At 38.6% G+C, this 17,233-nt stretch overlaps 1 protein-coding gene across 4 annotated transcripts in view; it reads right to left on the reverse strand.

The window, feature by feature from the left end:
* Positions 1-1,844: 1,844 nt before the first annotated feature.
* LOC134675594 (serine/threonine-protein kinase Wnk-like) overlaps positions 1,845-17,233 on the reverse strand; it is a 28,014-nt gene continuing 12,625 nt past the window's right edge. For 2 of the 4 annotated variants that reach the window (XM_063533914.1, XM_063533915.1), the window contains exons 3-9: positions 8,024-8,131; positions 6,929-7,057; positions 5,904-6,050; positions 5,278-5,368; positions 4,733-4,838; positions 2,440-2,542; positions 1,845-2,036 (exon numbers count right to left, since the gene is read on the reverse strand). In XM_063533914.1, coding sequence (XP_063389984.1) covers positions 1,860-2,036; positions 2,440-2,542; positions 4,733-4,838; positions 5,278-5,368; positions 5,904-6,050; positions 6,929-7,057; positions 8,024-8,131 — 861 coding nt within the window. In that variant the 3' untranslated portion in view covers positions 1,845-1,859. Of the gene's footprint in view, positions 2,037-2,439; positions 2,543-4,732; positions 4,839-5,277; positions 5,369-5,903; positions 6,051-6,928; positions 7,058-8,023; positions 8,132-14,277; positions 14,341-17,233 lie in introns of those variants that run through there. The other 2 variants (XM_063533917.1, XM_063533916.1) reach the window with 2 other exon arrangements.

Consider the following 17,233-nt stretch of genomic DNA (forward strand, 5'->3'; position numbering starts at 1 on the left):
AATAAGAATAACAATATATAAATTATAAAACTTTTCATAAAATAAAAATAAAAAACAAAAAAAATAAGCACCGTCGTGATTTGAACCCAGAATCATTGTAACTAGCTTAAATTTATTCAAAACAGATGTTGTGGGTGCCACAAGCACATGACAATTTACGTTTCAAAATTCCAGTTGGTTCCAAGTTACTTGTCAATGTCACAAATAAGAATTTAAATTCTAAATTGTTTTTACAAAAAATAAAATTTCATGCGCTGCACTGCGCCCTCTAGGATACTTTATTGTAACATTCCAAATCTACTGACATTTGACACTGACTTTAGGTATGTAAGTGTGCGTGAATGCAAGAAATTGCAATATTTTGCAGTTGGATTCCGGTAATAACGAAATGAGACAATGTTGAGTTGAACATGTCTCGATTTGGATGTAGTATTTTTTATAGTTTTCGCACATATCAACACATCTTATGAAACTTTGTATTTTGGGAGAAATAGTGAAAATCCACAATTCGTGCACAGTGACGCCATCTTTTGGCTGATAATCGGCATCCCATCCCTAGACATCCACCTTAATTCGATTGTAAGATTGTGTCGTTACCGATCAAATCAGGAGGTGCGGATGAGAAACTGACAAATTTCAGTGTCATGTTAGTGTGCAACAACTTGCCGTTGTTTATTTCAAGAGCTCGGTTGTCGCCATAAATCTAAAATTGGTGATTTAATTTTATACATGTGGCCGGTAGATGAGATTGATCCATAATTATTTATACTTGGTCAAGCAGATCTTGTCAGTAGAAAAAGGCGGCAAATTTGAAAAATGAAGGCGCGAAGGGATATCGTCTCAAAGTAAATTTGAATTTCACGCCTTTTTCTACTGACAAGATTTGCTTGACCATCTATAAATCTTGACCTAATTGTCAACTTAAACGTCCAGTTTAGGGACTGGTCTTTACAATCGAAGCGAATAGGGATATTGAGGCGATTTAATTTTTGCGTCCACACCACTCGAAATTAATCACATTATACGAAATATTTCCCCGTCTGGGCCGGCCTTTTTTGTATTTTGAGCCAAAATCACTTTTTCTATGTTATCACCTACAATTTAATTGTTACTCTAGCTGTAAGTTTTCCTAACAAATAAATATAATAAAATATTTATTTAATTACAATATGTTTATTCAATATCCTTGTCTCTATTAGGTACTATAAAATTGCACAATTTTGGAAATACCGACATTCTCTAATTCAAACTTTTTTGAAAATATCGATATGAACAACACTGGCCAAACTGTGGTATCATTTGTGCACATTGACCTGTCAATTTAGTTCGCGAGTTTCTGGAGGCAACTGTAATTTCCAATCTTTTTTCAACAATAAACATTTCATCCGCTGCGCCCTCTAGGTTACTTTACTGTAACATTACGAATCTGCTGACATTTGACACTGACTTTAAGGTGACTTTAAGTACGTAAGTGTGCGTGAATGCAAGAAATTGCAATATTTTGCAGTTGGATTCCGGTAATAACGAAATGAGACAATGTTGAGTTGAACATGTCTCGATTTGGATGTAGTATTTTTTATAGTTTTCGCACATATCAACACATCTTATGAAACTTTGTATTTTGGGAGAAATAGTGAAAATCCACAATTCGTGCACAGTGACGCCATCTTTTGGCTGATAATCGGCATCCCATCCCTAGACATCCACCTTAAGTGTCCCGGACAGCATGAGCTCCGTGATGAGCACGATGTTCTTCTTCTTGGCCACGACGCCCTCCCAGTAGTTGTAGAAGCGGACTATGTTCGGGTGCTGCAGTTTCTCCCACATATCCACTGAGGGAGACAGCAGTAACAGTCAACTCACGCTTTAAGTGTCCCGGACAGCATGAGCTCCGTGATGAGCACGATGTTCTTCTTCTTGGCCACGACGCCCTCCCAGTAGTTGTAGAAGCGGACTATGTTTGGGTGCTGCAGTTTCTTCAACATATCCGCTTCCTCGCGGAAGCGGAGACGCTCGGTTTTATTTAGCTTTTTCTCCTGAAAATAAGACAGAAGGAAAATATTGTAGGAGAATTTTTTATTTCATTAGGAATGCAACTAGAGAACAATATCTATTTTATTTTTCTTTTTCATTTTAACACTGATTTCTTCTTTAGTATATGACAGCTATTTCAATTTCATGGTCAGATATTGTGTATAGATGAGTGCATAACACAGTACAATCTTTAGGTAATTTGAACTCCCATATACATAATTATACAATAAATAAGGGAGGCAGTAAGTTATATTAAATAATTAATGTGTAATATTACAAAAATAAAGCTGGTGCACAAAAGAGATCCTTTATGCATGAATGCATGTTTGTCTATGAAAAAAATGTAAGTGCGATGTAGCAAGTTCAGAGCGCCATCTATTGGTAAGTTGTTACACTGACACGTACCAGCAACTCGCACCAAGCCACAGCGACGCCGGTCTGCGTGTCGAGCCCGTGGTACACCGTCTTGAAGGACCCGCGACCAACCTCTTTGTCGTATTTGAAGAACCTGCATAACATAACATATAATGTTTGAACACACTGTTTACACTTGGCTTAGGATAGTATTCCACCTGTCCAATGAGCATTAAAATTTAAAAATTAAAGCATTACGTATCACTCTCTCATTAAGCAAAATGTGAGACGCAAATACCTACACATTAGATTAAGATATTGGACCGATGGAATACCATCCTTATGCAAACTTAACTGCCACTGAAACTTAGCTTATCATACTGCCGCTACATCTGCTGGGTAGCTGCCACAGCACTTCAAACAAAGTGTAAACACCCATTGGTGTGAACATGTACAGTCAGCAGCAGAAGTCGCTATACACTCCAGGTGCTCAAAGAGAGGTAAACGTTTAAACTGTCAAAAAGTTGTTGGCTGTCATAGTAGTATTTACTTGTGAGCGCTTAACGTGTCACAAATATCTTAACAGTCGCTATTCATTAATTTCTACACTTACAACAAGTCATTGATACCTTAGCTGTCAAAAAACCAATGGTGTCTAAGCGGTCAACGTGTCAAATATGTCTGAACAATATGGGAAAATAGACTTTAAAGCATACAAGTATGGTCGAATATTGAATGAAAGATAGCCATGCTAATTTCAGGTAAAGCGTTTTGACAATCATCGAAAGCAGTACAGTCTTGTCATCACATACATCTATCTCACGTTTGATCCTTCAACCATTTGACAGGAGCCTCTCGGTCAACTTACTGCAAACTATTTCTTTTAACAGAATCGTCAAAACGAATGACACATAGCGAAAGCTAACTAAAGCGGAATTTAGAGCCAATTGTCAAGGCACGTTGTGGTCTCAGTAACAGGCGTTTGCTTTTCAAAGCAGAGACCGCGGGTTCAAATCTCAGTCGTACGCACCTAGAGATTACAGCTTTTTATTTTTTTGGGTTTCATATCTATTATTAATTTCATAATTTGTGTCTTTTGATTTTATGCTATATAATTTTTGAAGCTATGTCACTGTAGCGTATGTACGACTTTCTATTAGAACGTTGTAATAGGTTTGAACTCGCAGTGGGCGTTACTTAGATTACTCCTGTGCGGAAAAAAGCGGCCAAGTGCGAGTCGGACTCGCCCATGAAGGGTTCCATAGCAGCAAGCAACAATAAAATTGCGGTTTACGATTTATGACGTATTAAAAAAAAAACCGGGCAAGTGCGAGTCGGACTCGCGCACGAAGGGTTCCGTACCATAATGCAAAAAAAAAACGAAACAAAAAAGCAAAAAAAACGGTCACCCATCCAAGTACTGACCACTCCCGACGTTGCTTAACTTTTGTCAAAAATCACGTTTGTTGTATGGGAGCCCCATTTAAATCTTTATTTTATTCTGTTTTTAGTATTTGTTGTTATAGCGGCAACAGAAATACATCATCTGTGAAAATTTCAACTGTCTAGCTATCACGGTTCGTGAGATACAGCCTGGTGACAGACGGACGGACGGACGGACGGACAGCGAAGTCTTAGTAATAGGGTCCCGTTTTACCCTTTGGGTACGGAACCCTAACTACTTACTAGATCTCGTTCAAACCAATTTTCGGTGGAAGTTTGCATAGTAATTTACATCATATATGTATTTTTTTTAGTTTTATCATTCTCTTATTTTAGAAATTACAGGGAAGGACACACATTTTACCACTTTGGAAGTGTCTCTCGCGCAAACTATTCAGTTTAGAAAAAAAATATATAAGAAACCTCAATATCATTTTTGAAGACCTATCCATAGATACCCCACACGTCCTATACGTGATGATGAAAAAAAATTTTGAGTTTCAGTTGTAAGTATGGGGAACCCCCATAATTTATTGTTTTTTTTCTATTTTTGTGTGAAACTCTTAAAGCGGTTCACAGAATACATCTACTTACCAAGTTTCAACAGTATAGTTCTTATAGTTTCGGAAAAAAGTGGCTGTGACATACGGACGGACAGATAGACAGGCAAACATGAGGGACATAAGGGTTCCGTTTATTTGTGACGATTGAAGTGTATATGTTTTCTTGGAAACCTTGCCCGCTCAGGTATATCTGCTGCTGACTGTACATATCTCCTCAGGGTGTTTTTACCGTCGTCTCAAACGGCCTCTAACGGCCTTGGGCATGTGAATCGCGTAGCGTGTGCATATCACGTCGTCGTGAGCGTGGTTTTCTTTGTAAATAGGGCAATTTCTAGTACCTGCCGCAAGGCGACACTCCGATCGGTTCCTCCTCGTCTTCGTCGGGCTTCTGCTTGTCTTTCTGCAGGTCCAACTTGTCCAGCTCCAGGTCCCCGTATACCAGCCCTGGGAAAACATTCCACATATGTAGGGTCACACATGGAAAGAGACAGGGCATGAATGCCGGCCGTATAATACAGTGGTAAAAGTAGTTAAGCAGACTAGGTATTAAAATAACCTGGAAACAACTTTATTTTTAAAAGAAATAAGGAATAGAAGACATTTTTAACAAATTATCCGCTTAACTTAGTCAGACGTAGTTTTATTTCAAAAATCTGGTAAATAATACGGTTTCATCAAAAAATATTACACATGCGAAAAAAACTCACTGTCTCATTGAAAATATCGACACCTAATTCACCGAAATTAACGGAAACAATCATTTTACTTATGGTTCCGGGGTTGATTCCACAGAACCTTGAACAGTATGGCTAAGAATTGAACAGACATCCGGTAAGTTCTTAGGCGGAGAAAGTAATTATAGTAATAAAGTACATTTAGTTACCGTTGGCGGGTTTCGTGGGCTCCGCCCCTTCCTCCTCCACCTCCGCGTCCTCCGGCCGAACCGTCTTCGTCGCTATCTCGATGTTCTCTTCCTGTAATAACACGTTATATTAATCAATAATGACTCAATACGGTTTTAACCGATTAGCGCCCACACCCACTTTTTGGAACCCACCATTTTTTTAATGCTGTTAGGTAGAGTTACAGTAGAAGATCGAATCTAACACCGTTACCCAGGTGTACCCAAGTAGGTACAATGGGCGCTTATGGGTTAAGGCACTACTACGAAAAATAGAGCCAATATGCAAATTTTCTATACACTGAAATAAATGTCATATACTAAGAAATAGTGACCAAGGCCTTCAGCGCGAGAACGCAACTCATGCTAGACCGATATTGCGAGTTGATGGAATCTGAAATTTTCTAGTCAAGGCTTTTGGGCCTGCTTAAACAATACTACTGCACTACTTAATGGCGCAGCGACTCAAAATGAGTGTTGGCCTCCGACTCGAGTACACGCCAGTTGTCTCGATCCTGCGCCATTTTCCGCCAGTTATCGGCTCGGAGATCTTCGCCCCAGCGATACCTAGGATGCCTAGACTCTGATTTAATTTGATTGATGCTGACCAAGTCCTGCTCGGAGATGAAGGCGTCGTCTTCCAGTCGGGCCACGAGCTTGTTCCCGCTGTCGTCCAGCTCCGGGTCGCACAGGGCTCCCTGGCCGGAGCTGCGGCGCCGGTAGCCCCCCACGCTCACGCCCACCGGTTGGTTTGCCTGCAAACGTATAATAATACAATTATAACCACAAAATAAATTAATAAATATAAATAAACAACCTTGTTAAGGTCGCCGGAAGACGCCGGATGCGGGTCGCTTCCAACCGGCACGTATGGAGGTCCAATGGGGAGGCCTATGTTCAGCAGTGGACGTCTTATGACTGAGATGATGATGATGATGAAATAAATAAATATTAGGGGACATCATACACAGTTCCCCCTAGCCCCAAACTAAGCAAAGCTACCACAGTCGCCTTCAGATATATCAGAGCGGCTAAGGCGCTCACAAATATCTGAACACGCCTCTATTGTCAAGGTGTTAGAGTGCGTGTTCAGATATTGTGAACGCCTTGGCCGGTCGGATATATCTGATGGCGACTGTACTATGGGTACTACGCGACGATACACATACCTATGTTGATGACCAATGACTCGGGAACAAATATTTGTGTTCATCACACAAATAAATGCCCTTACCGGGATTCGAACCCAGGACCATCTGCTTCACATGAGGCAGGATCACTATCACTACCCACTAGCCCAGATCGGTCGTCAAGAAAAGGACAAGAAATTACTGGATACAGCTTATTGCTAAACTTGGTTTTAAACCAATCGTTGGACCTTATGCCTTTTGTAATAAGGTCCATCGATGAACAGTTAGTAGTTAGTAATTACTTGCATTGTGCCATTGCACTAAATCATCGACAACAGTCAAAAGCTCCTTTATTCTTCTTTGGTTGGCTACGGGCAACACCGCCCTAAAGTTCATACAAAGAAAAAAAAAGGAAAAAAAATCAATGCTGAAGAGTTCGATTTGCTTATCGCCTTTCGCTAGAAGCCCTTTCACTTGGAAGATGAGAAAGGCGGAATACTCACAACGCTGGTGGTGAGCGAGTTGAGCATGTCAAAGGTGTTGCTGGGCTGGGTGTGGATGATGGCCAGGGCATTGTAGGGCCGCGGCCCCAGGGCCGGCTTCAGCACGCCGACCTCGCCTGGGACCACCACCTGGAAACAACAAATGGAACAATTAGCTAGTTTCATTTTTGTTTTAAATAAATCAATATTATAGGACATTTTTTACACAAATTGACTAAGCCCCACGGTAAGCTCAAGAAGGCTTGTGTTGTGGGTACTCAGACAACGATATATATAATATATATACTTAAATACATAGAAAACAACCATGACTCAGGAACAAATATCTGTATCATCATACAAATAAATGCCCTTACCAGGATTCGAACCCGGGACCATCGGCTTCATAGGCAGGGTCACTACCCACTAGGCCAGACCGATCGTCAAATAAATTGGTCTCATGTGGAATAAGCACCAGTATTCCCGTCTCTTGTTAAGAAGGATGTGGCTATCTATGAACCACCTTTTAAAGAAGCAATAAGCAAGCTCAAAAAAACCTCGGCAGGGAGTTCATTCCACCGCCGAAGCGTTCACGGGAGAAAATAATTAAGCCGCGGACTGGACGCAAGCGGCGCGCGGCTAGGCGAATCAAGGCCTTTCGTACATTTGGTTGAGCGCAATCCTTGCGTCCAGTCTGCGGTCTTACAGCACACTATTGACCATAGGATATTAAGTTTTATATAATAGTTGATAAATAAAAGCGTGGACGAAGGTACCTCCGAAATAGCACCGTGCACGGCCAGGTGCAGGTTCCAGGGTGTGAGTATGAACGGCCTTTTTTTATGACAGAGTGGGAATGAGTTTACGCACGGTGTGTGGAACTCGCCGCTCCTTATCCCTCTCTTGGTGAGAGGGGGGGAGAATTTGGCCCTACCCACTAAACTCACTCCGGCGTTTCACCCTCTTTGCCGTTCGTGAGGGCGCACTGGGATCGATGACATTCCACTTATCGCCAGGTCCGGGTTATCGCCAGGGCACCCTCACAATGAAGGGGGATGGCCTGCCGACGGCTAACGGTTAAACAGTGTCAGTAAGCAAATTATGTTGTGAACTTACCTTAAAGGTCTTCTCCTTGCCATGGACGGTCTTCTCCTTGGGCAGCACGGCGGGCTCGAGGTGGTGCGCCGGCGCCGCGATCCCGTGCCCGTGGAGCCCTGACGTCATCTGTAGCAACACACACCTATTATACACCACTTTTAATAGATCGGTTAAGGTCTTAATGGGAAATGAACTTAGGGTAAACTAAGTGACAATGTATTTCTTTACTAACTTCAAATTTTAACACGTAACAGACGATTACTAACATATATCTATCTAATGATATACGATTACTAACATATATCTATCTAATGATATATCGTACATAATTTCCGAAAAACTCATTGGTACCTACGAGCCGGGGTTTAAACCCGCGACCTCCGGATTGCAAGTCGCACACTCTTACCGCTACGCCACCAGCGCTTGATATTAACATAATATTTGTATTTTTCTGCAACATGGCCGCTCCGACAAATCTGAGGGCGCCTGTCGGTACAGTCAACTATGAAAATATGGGTGTAGACAACTTACTCAAAAATATGTCCCATAGTTCTTAATTCACTGACATAAGAGTTATGGGACATATTTTTGAGATGATTTGTACACCCATACTTTTACTTGTATGTCTGTATAAAGACCGACCTGTCAAAAAAGGGACCCCTCTGAAAATCAGCGCTGGAGATATATCTAGCAAAAAGCTGAGATTAGTACCCACTGCCTATACCAAAAATTTTTGAGCATCTTTTGTATATTTAACGTCTTTGTGAAATGAATTGTATTTTGTTTTTCTCTCGTGTATTATCTTTTTCTTTTTTGGTAGTTGTGGCACTTGTGGCAATAAAACAATATATATTTATTTATTTTTTACAGTTGACTGTACGTGCAGAAACATAAAATAACACGTAGCCCCGTGTTTGCGGAAGCACTGTACCAATCCCATAGCTTTTGCGATAACGTAACCATGTCACAGAAATGCACCGTTGCACGCACACCTGCACAATAACAGGTGCACCTTGTTAAGACTGCATCGAGCAAAATCAGCGAAAAAGGCAGTCACCGTTTAGTCGCTAGCGTTCACATCTCTTGATAAAAAAAATTATAATAAATGTCATTATTATCCCAAAGAGTGTGTTTACAACGAATCACCCTTGAAAATCTGAAATATTTTACAATATAATAAATACACTTATGCAAAGTTGTACCTAAAACGAGATGAACGAGTGTCAGCGTTTAGTAAAATTTGTATAAAAAATCGATGCTCATGCTATAAAATCGAGTGATTTCGAAAGCCAGATAACTGGACTACAACGAATCAGGCTTTTCCTATTTTTCCTCTTAAAGGCTACAGAGAAAATCAATCGTAAACGTAAACTTTCGTAAAATTTCCATACATCCGCCATATCTGTCAAATTCTCCTTTCAATCAGATGCCCGCTGGGCTTGGTTCAAAGCGGACGCGTACCAGGATCTCCCAGTTTGACAGTTTGAAATTCATATCCGTATACGAATGATGATACCAGTGAAAAACTGTGTTCAAAATAAATAGGGTAAATAAATAACGTCACACGGAGATCTAGAGTCATTAAAATTTCGATATCTTTTTATTCACAAGTCATAATACTTAAAAAATATAACAAATTATTTAATAAAATATATGAATACAACCAAATCAGTGTAATTAGCTTCTTCCTAATTCACTTAAAATGAAAAAAGTTTGAAGATTTGTTATTTCTTATTGGAATAAATTTTCATTGTGCTGGTATTCATGTTACGTCATTTTAAAAACATATATGACATAATGTCAATATACTAGATAAACAATTTATCCAAAGAGCATATAATCACTACGTTTACGTGAATTTATCAACAAAATTTTTCACATTTTAGCCTAAGCAATATAAATTATTAAAATTTTATTTATGAAGACGGAGCAATGTTGTTCACATAATTTCAGCAATAAAATTCTTAGTTTCAACTAGTTCTGTTGCTATTCTAAGAGCTATCACGAGCTCTGAAAGTTAATTCAATGATATATCATCAAGAAATTGAAATCAAGACTCGACCTGCAGTCTCAGCGAGTTTTTGTGGCTATATTATCAGTTGAAAGAACGATATTTAAAGCCAATACCAGCAGTGGTCTGTTTTACGAGTACCTATATTGGTTTCATGTGACGATGTTTATATAAATGTATCTATCAAACAACAACGTGCTTTTATTTCATTGATATTCGGTGCAAAACGATAACTCAGTAACGAAATTAAATTATGAGAAATGCCTTTGGTTTTTTTCAGTGAACGTTTATATTTATGAGGTCGTTTATAGGTAAGGTCTTATGTCTTATCAGCGTGGCTTTGGCCTTTGGACATTTTTGTAATGCTTTGTAATAAGGTAGGTGAGGTATCTACTTATATCCCTAATTGTAATAACCTTTTTTGAAATGAATTACAATTTAATTATTTAAATTAAAAAGTGGTCCACAATAATATACATCCGTTCGGTCCGCTAAAATCATATAAGTGCCCTTCATAATATTAAGTAGGTATATTTAAGATTAACAATCAGTAAACATCATTAATTACAAATGTAGGCCGAATTTAATTTAATTACAAATTGGGTGAGATATTTCCGACATAAAACCTAAAGGTAAAAGTACAATTTGCTAAAGGTAAAAATATTTTTGGTATAATAAATATATATAATTTTATAACACAAAACCAATTAGGAACGAAAATTACCTACATACTTCCAAAACCTCATTATTTAAATGTACTGCGATAAAAAAAATATAAATTAATTTTCGGTTACTGATGAATAGTGATGAAGTTAAAGTGACGTCACAGTGTTTGTGACTCCCCCTCCCCATGTCACAACATGTCACATTTTCTTGACCCCCTCCCCCCCAAAACGTGTGACGTAATTAATGGATGACCCCTTAATGTAATTTTACTCATTGGGTAACGCACTTTCGATAACAATTTGCAGTTTTCTGATATCTGTTATATTTACGAAATTATAGCCTGGCTACACTTAACGATTACGCCCTGTATAAGTTACTTCGGGACGCGTCATGGTCATGGCCCAGAACCCATAGTATCCGGGACACAGTTCTTTAATATTATGTGGGGCTAAAAAGGCCCTCTGTCAGTGCAGGTGACAAGGCCCGGTCCCGGGCCTTATTGAACGTATGAGATGGAATAGTAAATTTAAATATTTTAATATAGGTAATTATGAGTTTTTTGATTTCCCGATGAGTTTTAAGTAAGCATCACTTACTGACTTATAAAAGTATAAGCGTAGTACCTGCATTCTATTAGATGTTTTTAAAGCCTTATTATCAATAGAGCTTTAAAAATTAAGTTATAAGTAAAATATAATAAGCGTGTTTAGTTGTAAAAAATATGTTACAAGACCTATATATAACTAATGAAGGGATAATTTTAGATATAAGTAGTTCACTTCGAGTAGGTAAAAAAGACGATTTCTTAAATCTTTAATAATAAAACTCCTAGTTTTAATTTGGTCTATGTCTACAAACCGCATATACCTACCATCGCACACCACCACACTGTTAACTGACAGTTCGTAAACCTTATTACAAAAGGCATAAGGTCTACCGATGGACAGTTAAGAGCGTCGCCGTTTGTACCTATCTTAATACAAAAGTCAACAACGAAAATAAATAATTACCTAATACGTCACATACCTATGACATGACATGAACAAACAAGGAAAGCTATATATAAAAAGTGTTTTTTCTCTGTCTTCTCACAAAGGAAAGTTTGACAGTTTTAATTCCTCAAAGGAGGTGAGTAGTTAACACTAAACTCGAAACAGCACCTTTAAAAAACATTAGGGGTCACTGACCTGTCCCAGTAAATTGAGGTAGTGTGCGTGAGCTGCGTTTGTGCGTGAAATGGGGTAATTTGACAGAATCTGAAAATTTACCCTCCTCTACGCCCTCTTAACTTGTGTGGCACGTGTAATTAATCATTTTATCAAATTAAATTGATTTTCGTAAAATTACATGTATCAACTTTTCTCTTTGCACAATTTTAGGTCTGCTTGGCCTGAATGTTAGTTGACTGGTAGAGAAAGCGTAGCATTAAGTACGTCATTTGAACATTGTTGTATTTAAATAAATATCGTGCACAAAACGATCTAGGCCCACAGTAAGCTCAATAAGGCTTTTGTTGTGGGTACTAGACGACGATATACCTTCGTTCTTCCTCGCGTTATTCCGGCATTAATTGACCTCCTACTTCGCAAGCTGGGTCACTACCGACTAGGCTAGGGGGCCGCCAATTTTATGTAATAATGTTTCAATAAATACATCTTCAGAGCGAAGTAGCTGGGGCGATTACGATGATTAACTAAAGAAAATATTAGAAGAAAAAACTGGCCAAGTGCGAATCGGGCTGGCGCGCGAAAGGTTCCGTACCATTACACAAAAAACGGCAAAAAAACCACTTTTGTTGTATGGGAGCCCCACTTAAATATTCATTTTATTCTGTTTTTAGTATTTGTTGTTATAGCGCGGCAACAGAAATACATCATCTGTGAAAATTTCAACTGTCTATCACGGTTCATTAGATACAGCCTGGTGAGACCGACAGACAGACCAAAAGACGGACAGAGGAGTCTTAGTAATAGGGTCCCGTTTTTACTCTTCGGGTACGGAACCCTAAAAAAGTAGATGTCAAAGAAAACAAGAAAGTGACAAAGATTGGACGGATCTGATCTCAGTTGACCAAGGCGATCCGACTCAGTTGCCCGAAGGTCGCGGGTTCAAATCATGCTTGAAGTGATTTTTTTTTACGTTTCCTGTAATTTAAAGTAATTTCGCTACAAAACACATGCCTTAATTGTCTTATTCAACAAAATGAGTCACAGATCTTGTTCACGAGTTAATAAGAGTAGTTATCATTCTGAATACAGCATAAACTTAATGGCTCCTCTACACGATGGGCCAGTGCCGGCCACTCCAAGGGACGCAACCATGCGGTAGAATGAGATAGCAATATCACTTGCTCATGCTCCCTCTAACGCTTAAATGCGTCCCTTGGAGTGGCCGGCGTGGCATCGTGTAGAGGAGCCATAAGACTTAGCGTCACTTGCACCATCCCACTAACCCGGGATTAACCCGTTAAACCTGGAGTTATCATGGTTACCAGTACAATTTGACACTGGATTAACGGTTTAACCGCTTAACCCCGGGTTAGTGGATTGGTGCAAGTGCAAGTGTTCCTTAGAGTACTTAGTGCATAAGCACTAATAGGTATAAACCTAAGTAATTTAGCACGCACACGCACATAACGTAAATATAAACAAATAAACGTAAACAACGCCGTCAACGCCGTCCTCGAAACGTCGGAGGTAAATCTTAAAACTTAAATACGCGATTAAGTCCCGTTGTACAATTTAATAATGTGTAAATAAACGAGTCTTAAGTTCAATTTTCTGTCAACCACATCTCGAAAGACTAATTTACCAATCTGATACTTACATAAAAATGAGAAAAAAACACATTTCATGTCAGCAAATTCACAATCAGATTATTAAGACTACATTTTTTGTTCTATCGGAACATAGACACAAGAAACATTTTAAGGTCACTCCCTCCAAACGTCGCCGGTAATATTTACATTATGCAATTTGCAATATTTACATTATGGCATTTGATCGATCGGTTGAATTATTTGCTCCTACTTAGCCGGCAATTAAATAGTAACGCATGCCATATGTTGCAACGTTCGTAGAAGCCTTAATAGTTATTTGTTTTACAAGGGGGCAAAGTTGTTGTTTAATCGCTCGTGCTAATATTGATACCCGAGCAAGCGAAAGATTCCAAAATTGAACCACGAGCGTAGCGAGTGGTTCGAAAAATGGAATCTTGAGCGTTGCGAGGGTTTCAAAGCAGTAGGGTTAAACAAAATTTGCCCCTAGTGAAACACAAAATTTTTCACCACACCAACCCGAAGCAAATTTTAAATGTCAAACAACAACAAAATCATACCAAATCAAATCCAAATGAATGTTATTCAATATTTATCATCCAAAATCATCATTTAAAAGTCAATTCTTCCAGCAAACATAAGAAAACAACTCAAAATTTGTATTTGATTACTTTGCCTGACATGTGAATAAAATGCAACTTTGCTATCAGTTTTTGAAGTGCAAAGTAAGCCTTTCCGAGTTGGTGTGGTGAAAAGCAACAAGCAAGCTCACCCCCAACAATCATAGTTAAAAAAAACCTGTCAAATATAAAGTCTAACCTCCGACTCCGACCCGCACCAACCAAAACAGTTCCTCAATAAATGCATAACATCTTCACAAAAACAACAAGTCACAACTTGTCAAGAAAGATAATTTTACAACGACGAACATAATTATAGCAAACTATTATCACTTTTTAATACACAACACTAAAAACTTAAACAAGGAAAACTTAACTACAAACGTAAAAACACACAAACGTTCCGTCTCGTTTCAAAATAAACACTGGTTGATAAAACTTCATTCACAATACAGCCATGATTTCGTTCAGAAACCGATTACCCATACAATTGACAATCTAATCTATACCCTTTATATACGTCACAAGGTTTATTTTACCTCGACCTATGTTTATCTTATTGTATTATTCAATGAGCAACCAATATAATAATACAGTAATCTTTTTCCAACATAATAAGGCATATTTTCGCTTATATTTTGTTAATCTAACAGCATTAACAAATTTGTTTATAATGAGATGATGCTATAGTTAGTCGGACGGGTGACTGAACGTCATGTGTATATCGATGTTTTATCGTTTTATCGTCTTATCGCGTGATGTCACGCATTCCGGAAACAAACACTGTTTACTAATCCGATAAGTGATAATGATAAAGTTGCATATAGCTGAGGCGCCGGGTTTAGCAAGGTTGTTGCTTAATTAGTGATCAAAATTAATTGCAGTGTATTAAGAAATATACATGTTTGATAATCTATTTTCTGTTTGGAAAATAACTTAATATCATAATAAGAGTGAACTAATAACGTTTTTTTGCCTTCTATACACTGACTCTGCAGATAGCATCCATCTCAAACTGACACTTTATAATAATTATATTAAGTTAAGATAATTACAGAAAAATTACTCACTCTAAGAAACGAAACATAACGCATTATTGTTTCACAGAACGATACATCAGAAACACAACATAAACAAATGAAAAACATTTTAAACAATAACGGAAACCCACATTACTCTGTAAGTTCTCAAAGATTACTGTCATTTTTTCCGCTTTAACATTATTTAAAACAGTATAAGTTCTTAGAACATATATTGACACCTACAATATCAATACTAAAAACAACTCACTGATCTTTAGTGGACCTTATGCCATTGGAATAAGCTTTACGATGGTACTATCATTAGGGTTGACATTCATCAGGATTTCCCTTGACATATAAGGATTTTTGGTCCTTTGTCAGGATGCGGGTGGACTTGGCGAGTGTCAGGGATATTTAGAAAACGCAACTAGCCACTGGGAGCTAGCTAAAAGTTTGGAGTTGGGTAGAGGAAACTAGTAGTCGTTCAGTGGGTCGGCCCAGGTATCGCTGAGAAGACAGTGTGACGGCGGATCTGCTTCTGATTCGCGCAGGACCGGACCTTTTTAGGGTTCCGTACCCAAAGGGTAAAACGGGACCCTATTACTAAGACTCTGCTGTCCGTCCGTCTGTCACCAGGCTGTATCTCACGAACCGTGATAGATAGACAATTAGACAGTTGAAATTTTCACAGATGATGTATTTCTGTTGCCGCTATAGCAACAAATACTAAAAACAGAATAAAGATTTAAGTGGGGCTCCCATACAGCAAACGTGATTTTTGACCGAAGTTAAGCAACGGCGGGCGGGGTCAGTACTTGGATGGATGACCGTTTTCTTTTTGCCTTTTTTTGCATTATGGTACGGAACCCTTCGTGCGCGAGTCCGACTCGCACTTGCCCGATTTTTTTGGATTTAACATAGTTAGTTGGCCTCAGGAAGGGAAGGTTATGCTGTAGGTAGATTATAGCTTATGGTGGCGAGGGGGCTAGTGGACCACGTGACAACTTTACTGCCACCCGGAACAATTATATTAGCTTCGAAAATATACCTATAAGTTTTCTTGGCAAAAACTAGTGCAGCTTAATAATCAACTTCAACATACAGCAGAGGTGAAATTAAAGCGACCACTGTGGAATGGAAGTATTTTTGTAGAAATTACTGTGCAGGAATTATCAGGATTTCTGGAGTGATGTCTGGGCTTTCGTCAGGATATAGCATGTTTTATATGGCAACCCTAGATACTACCGCAGCACACTTGACCTTTTTGTCATAGTAGACCTTATTGTCTTTGCAATAAAGCTTACGAATGATCAATCAACTGTGTCAACGTAGGTACGTAATGAGTTTGTTTAGCTCGTACATGACAACAGTCAGGTTGATAATGATATTCCTAATTCATTAGTAATAGTGATTCAATTGTCTTTCTTCGCGTCACAGGATAATCCAGCCTCGTTTTATGACGTGATAAAGATAAGCTTACGTCTCTTTCCTTTAAGTGATAGTGAAAGAGACAATTGCTTTTGTCACGCGACAGAATAACCGTCATGAGTCTGCCGGATTTTTAGTACGCCTACGCCAGTGGCAAACAAACACAGAGCCTGACTGAACATTAGCTGTTACTGAAGCCTATGGATGCTTAGAACTGGATAAATGTCACATAAGAAATGAACCCTTTAAAAAACCTTTGACTTTTTAGAGCTGCCCTACTTCTAACTTGTTTTATATAAAATCCATTTACTAAATAACTAATGAATATTATTCAAAATTTATTAAGTAAGTACGTCGTGTTATAATCATTGCCCTGATTAATTTAGTTAATATCTATAATAGAAAGCTGTATTCAACCTAAGTAGCATAAGGGAGTACAGTCAGCAGCAGAAGTGGCTAAGCGGGCGAGGTGTTCAAAATGAGCTGGACGCGACTTCATTGTAAAGACAATAAGAGCGTGTCAAGTTAATTTTGAACACTTAGCTCGCTTAGCAACTTCTGCTGCTGACTGTACCTTTGCCGTGTTAAAAACTTTAAAAAGTGACGTCTTGCTCTCACGTGAATGGTATGATGTATTGTGAATAGTGTAAAACCTGCAGATATAAATGATACAATATAGTTATATTAATGTTCATAGTAAGTGAT

The sequence above is a fragment of the Cydia fagiglandana genome, chromosome 22 (assembly GCF_963556715.1).
Source record: "Cydia fagiglandana chromosome 22, ilCydFagi1.1, whole genome shotgun sequence".
Lineage (NCBI taxonomy): Eukaryota > Metazoa > Arthropoda > Insecta > Lepidoptera > Tortricidae > Cydia > Cydia fagiglandana.